General features: G+C 42.3%; 1 protein-coding gene across 9 annotated transcripts in view; it reads right to left on the bottom strand.

Moving 5' to 3' along the window:
• The window catches only part of PTPRA (protein tyrosine phosphatase receptor type A), a 253,571-nt gene that overhangs the window by 39,649 nt on the left and 201,237 nt on the right, over positions 1 to 12,685 (bottom strand). For all 9 annotated transcript variants that reach the window (XM_043544904.1, XM_037898339.2, XM_043544901.1 and 6 more), the window contains one exon: positions 12,650 to 12,673. In XM_043544904.1, the coding sequence (XP_043400839.1) occupies positions 12,650 to 12,673 (24 nt within the window). The remainder of the gene's footprint in view (positions 1 to 12,649; positions 12,674 to 12,685) is intronic.

Here is a 12,685-nt window from a genome sequence, read left to right as displayed (position 1 = left end):
GCTGGGTGACCTTAGGCAAGTCACTTCGTCTCCCATGTCTCAGTTTCCCCATCTGTAAAATGGAGATAATGATACTTTGTAAGTCACTCTATAAGAGCTAGATATTATTAAATTATATCCCTAAAATGGTTGGCCAAGATACTCATTGGCCTTGCTGAGGCAAGGGGCCTTTTACTGGTTTTGAGAGGGTTGGGGCTGGGGTTGTTAAGTGCATACAGAAAAAGGTTTATGAACATAAGCTGAATTCAGCTGGTAGACTGAGCCAGATGGGGCAGGGTGGGGGGTAGGTGACGGGCCAGGGCCTGGACTTCAGAATAGGAGACTAAAGGGAAATGTGAAGAGGCACAAATCTGGGAAAGGACATGATACAGAAGGCAGTGTGACCAACTCTTATGATTTTATCACAAGTCGCACAATAGCTGGTTCTTTTTTCTTAAAGCCCCAGCTCCCAGAGTCATGTGATTATGTGAGCATATCCGCTTTCATTTAAAAATTAATTTCTAGCCCTCATGGTTGCAGAGAAAAGCTTGAAAATGTGACCTGAGTGCACCCTAATGGCTCAGAAACCAAAAGGCAAAGAAAACAAACCATATACATAAAATAAATAAAATGTCCTGATATTTAAACCAATCTTATGGTTTTTGAACATGTAGGGTTGGCAATATTATGGGAGGGACATGAACCAGGGGAGGGAGCTGGAGAGCGGGGTGAGGGTGCACACATGGAGTAGTGCCCTGTGGGCTCTGGGGAGGCAGGAGGAGGAGGAAGGGCAATGGTGAGACATGGAGGGGTGATTCAGGGCACGCGGGGACCTCTGGAGGACAAAAGGGAGTTAGCATGGAATAGGGCAGGGGAGAAAAGGCACAGAAGGTGGATGCAGGACCATGGAGGCATAGAGGGTGTGCGCGCACAGGGGCCCTGGGCAGACAGAGGGGCCCAGCAAAGGGCCAAGTGCTTAAAATTCACTATTTGGATAGAAGCCTTCCCACTGCCCCCTCCATTCCTTCCCGCAATTCACCTCTCACATATCTCATGGTCACACATCCCTCCTATGGCCTTGCTAGTCTCTGCAGCAAGACAGCCTTGATCTGGTGGGTCTCAAAAGTTCCTGTGAGAGCAGGGCTCCCCTTCTGCACACCTTCTAAATCCACAAAGGAGTTCAAACTTTGGGGCTCATTTAAAAATAGACAGTGAAATTCCTGCACAAAAAACTTAGCTAAAATTGAAAGTGGGTTTCAGTGGAATCCAATTAACACCCAAAACACAGTGGTGTTATTAATTATTCACATTACAATAGAACCTAGAAGTTACAACTGAGATATGGGCCCTATTGCAAGGATGGTCCAATGGGGACTTGGGGAGACTTGGTTCAACTCTCTGCTCTGCCCTAGATTTTCTGAGAGACCTTGGGCATGTCACTTATTTATCCGAACCTCAGGTTCCCCAGTATAAGTACTTCCCTATTCTGAGAGCATTGTGAGGATATATATACTACAGAGCGTTGAGGATATATATACTAAAGAGTGAGGCCCTAATTATTATGGTAACGGGGGGCATATAATTACCTCAGATAGTGCTAGGCACTGTACATATATATGTAAAAACAGTGCTTGTCCCAAAGAACTCACCATGTAATTAGACATGAAAGACAGCACAGAGAAATGAAGGGCCAGATTTTCAAGGGAGATCAGCACACTGGTTTCTCCCATGACTGGTCAAAGGTCTTACACAGTCTGTGGCAGAGCCATGAATACCTCAGTCTCAGAACTGTGCCTTAATCACAAAGCCAACCACACTTCTTAAACATTGTCAAGAGGCTGCAGAAATGCATGCTGCTAACCTTGTTTGGTTCCCTTCAGTTTTCTTTACAATCAAATTTGGAGGAAAAAGAAATCAGAATAAAAACAACTCAAGATAAACCAAAAAGAGTTTCAGAGTAGCAGCCGTGTTAGTCTGTATTTGCCAAAAGAAAAGGAGTACTTGTGGCACCTTAGAGACTAACAAATTTATTTGAGCGTAAGCTTTCGTGAGCTACAGCTCAGATGAAGTGAGCTGTAGCTCACGAAAGCTTAAGCTCAAATAAATTTATTAGTCTCTAAGGTGCCACAAGTACTCCTTTTCTTTTTGCAAAAAGAGTTTGTTCATAAAAGCCCAGTGAAAAAGTAAATCACAAAGCAAGGAGCTCAAAGATTCCACCCACTGCTATGTGCTCGTTGCTTTTTCAACACCCTAAACCAGCAACAGACAGTGTGGTTGGGTGGGGTGTGGGAATAGGGAAAATAAATCAGGTGTGTTCTGTTTGGATATTTTAGTTTAAAAGGCCATATTGACTTTAGAAATCAGCACAGGCCAAAAGAGGCCAAAGTCAACAGCAACCCATCACTGTCAAGAAATCCCATGGAGGGGGAAGGGGGGAAAAAAGGCAAGAGTCATTGAGGCTGTCTTGTTAAGTCATTTTTATTGGCTCCATCCCTCACTTAGTCTAATACAGTCTCCCTGTTGGCGTGAGCCGCTAGACTCATCAGCATTTGTGTTTGGGGTTTGTAAATGCAAAATGAATGCGCACACACGCAAAAATGTGTGCACATCATCTACAGACATTATTACAAGGATTGCAACAGTTACAGTAAACGTGCACACAGCTGAGTGAAAATCTCCCCAAAGCAGAGGGCCAACATAGGGCTAAGGCAGCAATTAAATCCACCCAGTTGGGAACAGCTGATTCACAATTCCCAGATTTCCGTGGGACATGTGGGATTTACTCATGGCATTTTGCAGGTGCAAACTTCAACTCCATCATGGAAAATTTACCTCACATTAGCAAGTTTCTTTCATTTTTAGCTATTATTTGCATTACAACAGAGCCACATGAAATCGGGGCATCATCATGCTAGGTGCTGTATATGCACTAGTTAGAGACAGTCTCTTCCCCAAAGAGTTTACAGTCTAAATAGATAAGCCAAAGGATGAGAGAAAGGAAAGATCATTATATCCATTTTACAGATGGGAAGGGGAGACTCAGAAATTAAGTAACTTGCCCAAGGTCACACAGTGAATTTGTGACAGAGTCGGGAATTGAACCCAGATTTTTCCAGGCCAGTGCCTTGACCACAAACCTATCCTTCCTCCAATCAAGGTGTTGCAGATAAGGAATTTTAGAGGCAGTTTATGTTGACAGTTCTTTCAAATGCACAAGAGGAACTAGTGTCTACCTCAGTGGTATCCTTGAAACTTGCAAGCGTGGGCCATATTCACTCCGAGGGTAAATCCACCTGTTCTACGGAATTACAGTACCTCCAGGGATGTATTTGGCTCACTGGTTTTAATTCACTAATTTCTAATTAAATAACTGATTTAACAATCATAGTGCCAGGAAAGAGATTAAAAGTCTTCATGCTCTTATTTTCTTTTAGAGTCTAAAAGCCCTCTCTGCTTTTATGGCTCAGCATATTCAGATTCCCTGTCCGATCATGATTCAATCTATAAAAATATACAGGGCTAACAAAGAAAAGCTATTAGCATCCTATTAAACAAGGGTGTATTGATATAAAGCTTCATTTGGGAGTGTTGACTAATAAACAGGTTTGCATTCAGTGTTTTCTGGAATTCCTGCTGACATTTCATAGCAGACACGTCAATCAGAAGAGATGGAAATCAGATAAGTGCTCTGCCCAACAGTGGAAAAACATGGTGCAAAATCTGGGAGGGGACCAGTTCTAGATCACAGCTTTAGAAACCTAGCAGAGCATGCATGAATACGCATGCACAGTTTTTTGCCCTGATTCCTAGCTGGCTGCAGATGGGCATTCCAAACTGCAGCTACCACAAGGTTCCTCAGGACTTGGGGGCAGCAGCGGAAACAATTTTGTTATTAACAACAACTACTACAGTCCCTGGAACTGGCAGAAATGGGGAGAAGGAAAGGATGGAGCCCCAAAAAACCACAGAGGGTCTTAGATGATTAACCCACTTCCTTTGAAGTGGATCTGGCTAGGACAATATTCTCTGTACACGGCTTCCACGCTCTCAAGTATCATCCTTAAGTTCTAAGGCAGTGGTCCCCAAGCTGTGGGGCACGCCCCCCTAGAGGGGCCATGGAGGAACGTTCAGGGGAGCACAGCGGGGCCCTGGTCAGCCCCTATTAGGGGTGGGGAGGGAGCACCACCTAGCCCTGCTCTGCCCCCAGCTCCGCTCCAGCCCTGCCCCCAGCCCCAGCTGTGTCTCCGAGCTCCTGGCCGCAGCTCTAGCCATGACCGCAGCCTTGTTCCTAACCGCAGCCCCTGCCCTGCTCCCAGCCCTGGCCCCTGACGATGGCTCCCAGAGGGGCGTGAAAAAAGTGAAAAAGTTTGTGGATCACTGTTCTAAGTAGTATACAGAGGGACTCATAACCAGCTTCTCTTTTCTTCTCCTTCCTTGCTCCCAACTCCCTGCCATAGGCCATCACACACATTACTTTCTTTCCAACCACAAGCCACATGACCTCCCAACTACGTCCCTCCACCCATTACCGGCCTCATCTCTCCATTGGCTCCATGCCAGATGTTCCTAGCTCCTTCCTGGACTGCTCTCCTGATGATCTGCCTTTCCCAGGCTGTAGCACGACCCTGCAGCATGCGTGCATGCACACAAAAATATTTACATATAGGTATTAGGGCTGTCGATTAATTGCAACTAACTCACGTGATTAATTCAAAAAAATTAATTGTGATTAATCGCAGTTTTAATTGCACTGTTAAACAGGAGACAACCAATGGAAATTAAATATTTTGAATGTTTTTCTACATTTTCATATATATCTTGTATTCTGTGTTGTAATTGAAATCAAAGTGTATATTTTGATTACAAATATTCGCACTGTAAAAATGATAAACAGAAGAAATAGTATTTTTCAATTCACCTCATACAAGTACTGTAGTGCAATCTCTTTGTCCTGAAAGTGCAACTTACAAATGCAGATTGTTACATAACTGCACTAAAAAACAAAATGTAAAACTTCAGAGGCTACAAGTCCACTCAGTCCTACTTCTTGTTCAGCCAATTGCTAAGACAAACAAGTTTGTTTACATTTACAGGAGATAATGTTGCCCTCTTCTTATTTACAATGTCACCAGAAAGTGAGAACAGGCATTTGCATAGCATTTTTGTAGCTGGCATTGCAAGGTATTTACATGCCAGATATGATAAACATTCATATGCATCTTCATGCTTTGGCCACCATTCCAGAGGACATGCTTCCATGCTGATGACAGTTGTTAAAAAAAATAATGCGTTAATTAAATTTTTGACAGAACTCCTTGGGGGAGAATTGTATGTCCCCTGCTGTTTTACCCACATTCCGCCATATATTTCATGTTATAGCAGTCTCGGATGATGACCCAGCACATGTTCATTTTAAGAACACTTTCACTTCAGATTTCACAGAACTCAGAGAAGGTACCAAAGTGAGATTTCTAAAGATAGCTACAGCACTCATCACAAGATTTAAGAATCTGAAGTGCCTTCCAAAATCTGAGAGGGATAAGGTAGGGAGCATGCTTTCAGAAGTCTTAAAAGAGCAACACTCCAACATGTAAACTACAGAACCAGAACCACCAACAAAGAAAATCAACCATCTACTGGTGGTGTCTGACTCAGATGATGAAAATGAACATGCGCCGGTCCGCACTGCTTTTGACGGTTTTGAAGCAGAACCCGTCATCAACATGGACACATGTCCCTGGAATGGTGGTTGAAGCATGCAGGGACATATGAATCTTTAGCGCATCTGGCATATAAATATCTTGTGACACCGGCTACAACAGTGACATGAGAATGTCTGTTCTCAATTTCAGGTGACCTTGTAAACAAGAAACAGGCAGCATTATCTCCTGTAAATGTAAACAAACTTGTCTGGCTGAACAAGAAGTAGGACTGAGTGGACTTGCAAGCTCTAAAATTTTACATTGTTTTATTTTTGAACGCAGTATTTTTGTACATAATTCTATATTTGTAAGTTCAACTTTCATGATGAAGAGATTGCATTACAATACTTGTCTTTGGTGAATTGAAAAATACTATTTCTTTTGTCTTTTTACAGTACGAACACTTGTAATAAAAAATAAATATAAAGTGAGCACTGTATACTTTGTACTCTGCGTTGTAACTGAAATCAATGTATTTGAAAACACAGAAAACACCCAAAAATACTTAAATAAATGGTATTATATTATTAACAGTGCAATTAATCGCGATTAATTTTTTTAATCGCTTGACAGCCCTAATAGGTACGTGCATGCTGCATAGTTGGGATCTGAAGCGGAACTTCCCCATAGCCAACAGCATTTGGATCAGGCCTAATCTCTATATTTACAGTACCAGGAAAGCAACAGTGAGATGGGAGTGTGGTCTAATGGATGAAGCACTGTTCTCCATGTCTCCCTATATGTACATAATGTCCTCCCTGAACTGATCCATAGGGCCAAGTTCCTTCTCCTCCATATTTCTCAATGCTCACCTCTGCTGAGATACCTGCAAGAAACTAGAGGTGAGGAGCAAGCAGCTGAGGGGCAACTGGAATAGGCTGATACTCACAACAACCAAAGAGTACCAACATATACTGTAAGATACTATATTTGTTATTGCATATTTCTCCCAAACTGTTTACATGTTGCTCATCTTCTTAGATCGTCAGCCCCAGGGTACAGGAATAAATTTGGAGGTTGCTTACTACAATGGGCCTCCTGTAAATTCTGGATTACTAGGAATTTTTAATAAAATTCAGCAATATCTATGAAAAACAATATTTTGCAATTATATAATGCTTCTCATCCCAAGATCTCAAAGCACTTTACTTGTATTATTTAAGCCTCAGTACACCCTTATACAGTAGAGATGTATTTCCATTCTACAGATGGGAAAATGGAGGCACAGAGGCTTTTTCATCTGTTGTCGTCTTTATCTGGAGACTGGATGTCTTTCCAGAAGATACGGTTTAATCAAACTCAAGTTACTGGGCTCAATACAGGAGTTAGAAGAGGAAATGACTTGTTTGGTGTTATACAGGAGGTAAACCTTGATAATAGGGTCATTTCTGACCTTAAAATTTATACGTCTAGCTGACACAGTGAGCCAGACGTGAACTGATCTCCTGAAGAACTCAGGAGTTTTGACTTCCAGTCCTTTGCCCCAACTACTGGATAATATATCTATCTTTGTACATATTGTAATGAACTGGTATGTGTGTGTGTGCACGCACATGTGTCTACAAATGCACCCCTCCCCCCCACACACTATCTTCTGCTGGATGGAATCAGAACTGATCAACTTTGTATCATAGTCCCTATATTGCTTTCACCTAAAGGAGATTCTCCTCTAGATTAACTGCTTTTGGAACAGGTGGTTCCGGGTCTAGTCCTGAGGAAGTTCTGAATGGCCCTGTTGTGTGCAATGTAGTGAAAATGCTATAAAACCAAGATCTGGTACGATATACACATTTTCATTCTGAAAATACCATATTTAAAGAAACAAATCAAAGAACAAAGGCATTAATTCTCTGGCATAATCCATCAAGCTCAACTCTCCCTGTGTTCTGCAGTAATGAATCTTACAGTAGCACTTGGAATTCCAAACTACAGCCATCTGAGGATTAAAAAACGAACAGAGAAACCAAATTCTTTCAGGTTTCTAGGAACATATCTTACACAGACACTGCTACAGGTGTACATATGAAAGAGAGAGAGAGAGAGACACACACACACACACACACACAGAGTGTATAAGTAAAATTAAAGGGTTATTTGATTTTTATATAATAGCCCTAAATAATAAGTAGCCAAAGTGTGATTTATTCTCTGACATTTACCATCTTGCACCACTCCTCTTGAAAGTTTAATGATCACCGGGGGGGGGGAGGGGGGGGAAAATACAGAACATTTTCACTCACTTTCAGTGAAAGCTCCTTTATCTTGCTTGCATAAGAGACATCACTAGAAATTTGTTAAGGGGGATAAGTTTTGAAGTGTCATTAAAGATATTGTTAAAGATATTGCTGTAACTTTCTTTACAAGCGTACCAGCAATTTCCCTCTTCCTGATACTAGATACATTTTTTTAAAGTAAGTAGCTCCCAAAGGGCATTTGCCCTGACTTAAAAGAAGACAAACTATATTTGCTCAAAGCCTTCACTTCCCTATAAACTCTTCATAATGTTTGCTCACAATGCTCCTTACATTTAAAGGAAAACTCCAGTGTAATTTCAAAGATGCTCTATTCATAACACGCCTGATCCTGCAGCAACCAGTCCTGATGAAGTCAGCTAACGAGCCTGATTTTAATCTCTGTCATGGTTTCACAGTGTCATAACATCGCTGAAGTCAATGGAACTATTTAATGTACACATCATTGTAAAAGAAACCAAACCAGGTCCAAGGGGAGCTCTTGCATGAGTAAATAATGTAGGTTCAGGCACCACAACTAGAGTATCTAGACACAAAGAAGAGTAAAATCAGAATGAAAATATGAGGCCTGATCTGCAGCAGGTATAAATCAGTGTAACTCACTGACTTCAATGGAGTTACAGTGATTTACACCAACAGAAGATCTGGTTCACAGGATAAAATTCTGCTCTCAGGTACCCTAGTGCAACCTCACAGAGGGCAAAAAAATTAGGTTCAGGCAATAAAAATGTTTTGTTGTATCGAATGGGAACAAAAGTTCATGACACTTAAAAAAAACAAAACAAAAAAAGCGCAACTCAAAAAACATGGGTGTTCCTTTAAATATCCCCCTTGCATTACTGAAAACACTAACAGCTTTCCCTTGTACCTGAGAACCAGGCAATGAAATTGACCAGCTTAGTTTAACTATCCAAGCCAGTGAAGTGCAAAAAATAAACTAACAGCAGCAGAGATAAAAAGTAAATCACATTTTTGCAATTTTTTGTTTCAGCATCTGCAGGTGTGAGAGGGCACTGAACAATGCACATGCTGTGCTGGAGGTAGGGGAACTGTGCAGAAAGTTTCCATAGGTGTACAGCCAAATTTTAAAATGAATTCAGTTGGTCTGTATCCCTTTTGTTTTCACTTTCTGAGAATGTTCTAGCAAACATGTTTATTGACAAGAACATCTGCAGAAACAGAGTATCTAACTAGTTATTTACACTGTGCATAGAATCATGAGAGTTGCAAATCTAACCAAATTAACTGGAGCACCTTGTAACCTAATCTAGCTGAAACACTGAACAGAGTATTGCTAAAATATCTGCAGAAAGCTAATTTCAAAGTACAGAAAACCAAACTAAAAAGACCAATGGTCTGCTCCGGTCTGGCAATTCCTATATTTCTGAATTAATTTGTAATTGTGAATATTCCAGAGGGAAACCTGAGTGTCTAAACTAAACTCAACCAATCACATGACAGAAACAGACCAAATGACCTATCATTATAATCAAAACAGCTGGAATTTTGATTTGCTGGCAGATCTGCTCATGAACAAGAATTATTCACAGGAATTATTTGGCAAATAATTTTGAAAAATGAACACATTAGGGGAAATCATGATTAACAGGCAATTCCCAAGCAGAAAAGGAGGGGTAAATTCTTCAAATAGCTCCCATAGATACAAATTATTTACCCAGATCTATGGAGGTTCTAATGCCAGATTTTTTAAAAGAGTTTGGCACCCCCAATAGAAGCACTTTTTTCAAAAGAATTTAACATCCACAGGTGCCAGACAGGGGCCAGATTTTCTACAGAGCCCAAACACATTAGAATCATAGAATATCAGGGCTGGAAGTGACCTCAGGAGGTCATCTAGTCCAACCCCCTGCTCAAAGCAGGACGAATCCCCAACTAAATCATCCCAGCCAGGGCTTTGTCAAGCCTGACCTTAAACCAGTAAGGAAGGAGATTCCACCACCTCCCTAGGTAACGCATTCCAGTGCTCCTAGTGAAAAAGTTTTTCCTAATATCCACCCTAAACCTCCCTCACTGCAACTTGAGACCATTACTTCTTGTTCTGTCATCTGCTATCACTGAGAACAGTCTAGATCAATCCATGCTCTCTATAAATATATCAGAGGGATAAATACTGGGGAGGGAGAGGAATTATTTAAGCTCAGTACCAATGTGGACACAAGAACAAATGGATATAAACTGGCCATCAGGAAGTTTAGACTTGAAATTAGACGAAGGTTTCTAACCATCAGAGGAGTGAAGTTCTGGAACAGCCTTCCAAGGGAAGCAGTGGGGGCAAAAGACCTATCTGGCTTCAAGATTAAGCTTGATAAGTTTATGGAGGAGATGGTATGATGGGATAACATGATTTTGGCAATTAACTGATCTTTAACTATTCACGGTAAATAGGCGCAATGGCCTGTGATGGGATGGGATCTGAGTTACTACAGAGAATTCTTTCCTGGGTATCTGGATGGTGAATCTTGCCAACATGCTCAGGGTTCAGCTGATTGCCATATTTGGGGTCAGGAAGGAATTTTCCTCCAGGGCAGATGGAAGAGGCCCTGGGGGCTTTTTGCCTTCCTCTGCAGTATGGGGCACAGGTCACTTGCTGGAGGATTCTCTGCACCTTGAAGTCTTTAACCATGATTTGAGGACTTCAATAGCTCAGACGTAGGTGAGAGGTTTATTGCAGGAGTGTGTGGCTGAGATTCTGTGGCCTGCGTTGTGCAGAAGGTCAGACTAGATGATCATAATGGTCCCTTCTGACCTTAATGTCTATGAGTCTTTGGAACCCCTTTCAGGTAGTTGAAAGCAGCTATCAAATCCCCCCTCATTCTTCTCTTCTGCAGATTAAATAATCCCAGTTCCCTCAGCCTCTCCTCATAAATCATGTGCTCCAGCCCCCTAATCATTTTTGTTGCCCTCTGCTGGACTCTTTCCACTTTTCCACATCCTTCTTGTAGTGTGGAGCCCAAAACTGAACACAATACTCCAGATGAGGCCTCACCAATGTCGAATAGAGGGGAATGATCACATCCCTCGATCTGCTGGCCATGCTCCTACTTATACAGCCCAAAATGCCATTAGCCTTCTTGGCAACAAGGGCACACTGTTGACTCATAACCAGCTTCTCGTCCACTGTAATCCCTAAGTCCTTTTCTGCAGAACTGCTGCCTAGCCACTTGGTCCCTAGTCTGTAGCGGTGCATAGGATTCTTCCGTCCTAAGTGCAGGACTCTGCACTTGTCCTTGTTGAACCTCATCAGATTTCTTTTGGCCCAATCCTCTCATTTGTCTAGGTCCCTCTGTATCCTATCCCTATCCTCCAGCATATCTACCATTCCTCTCAGTTTAGTGTCAATTGCAAACTTGCTTAGGGTGCAATCCATGCCATCCTGCAGATCATTAAGGAATATATTGAACAAATCCAGCCCCAGGACCGATCTTTGGGGCACTCCACTTGATACCGGCTGCCAAACAGACATGGAGCCATTGATCACCACCCGTTGAGCATGACAATTTCGCTAGCTAGCTATCCACCTTACAGTCCATTCATCCAGCCCATACTTCTTTAACTTGCTTGCAAGTATACTGTGAGAGCCCGTATCAAAAACTTTGCTAAAGTCAAGGAATAACACGTCCACTGCTTTCCCCTCATCCACAGAGCCAGTTATCTCGTCATAGAAGGCAATTAGGTTAGTCAGGCATGGCTTGCTCTTGATGAATCCATGCTGACTGTTCCTGATCACTTTCCTTTCCTCTAAGGGTTTCAAAATTGATTCCTTGAGGACCTGCTCCATGATTTCAGGTGAGGCTGACTGGCCTGATCCCCCTCCTTCCCTTTTTTAAAGATGGGCACTACATTAGCCTTTTTCCAGTCATCCGGGACCTCCCCTGATCACCATGCGTTTTCAAAGATAATGGCCAATGGCTCTGCTATCACATCCGCCAACTCCTTTAGAACCCTCAGATGCAGTGCATCTGGCCCCATGGACTTGTGCTCGTCCAGCTTTTCTAAATAGTCACGAACCACTTCTTTCTCCACAGAGGGCTGCTCACCTCCTCCCCATACTGTGCTGCCCAGTGCAATAGTCTGGGAGCTGACCTTGTTCGTGAAGAAAGAGGCAAAAAAAGCATTGAGTACATTAGCTTTTTCCATATCCTCTGTCACTAGGTTGCCTCCCCCATTCAGTAAGGGGCCCACACTTTCCTTGACCTTCTTCTTGTTGCTAACATACCTGAAGAAACCCTTCTTGTTACTCTTAACATCCCTTGCTAGCTGCAACTCCAAGTGTGATTTGGCCTTCCTGATTTCACTCCTGCATGCCCGAGCAATATTTTTATACTCTTCCCTGGTCATTTGTCCAGTCTTCCACTTCTTGGAAGCTTCTTTTTTGTGTTTAAGATATCATTAGGCAGAAAGCACTTTCAAAAATCTGATCAGAATGGTCACATGGGGAGCTTCTGGGTGGCTGAATACTTCTGAAAATCTGGACCTCACTTGGATATCTAAATGGAAGCTGAGCTCATCTAGTCCAATAATAGGTGCTGAGCTCTTGAAAAACTGGCCCCTGAGCACTTTAAATATCCTGCCCCTAAGAACGCATTCTGTTCTTTCAAACACTATTAAAAAAATCCCAAAGCACCGCTGGTGACGCTTAGCAGAGGAATACACAGTATACGGACATAACATGGCAAGGAGATGTGAACTTCTCACCTCTTCTGTCCGGATCAGAATCACCTGCACAACAAA

Source organism: Chelonia mydas, chromosome 4 (genome assembly GCF_015237465.2).
Source record: "Chelonia mydas isolate rCheMyd1 chromosome 4, rCheMyd1.pri.v2, whole genome shotgun sequence".
Classification (NCBI taxonomy): Eukaryota; Metazoa; Chordata; order Testudines; family Cheloniidae; genus Chelonia; species Chelonia mydas.
This window is presented reverse-complemented; position numbering and strand designations above follow the sequence as displayed.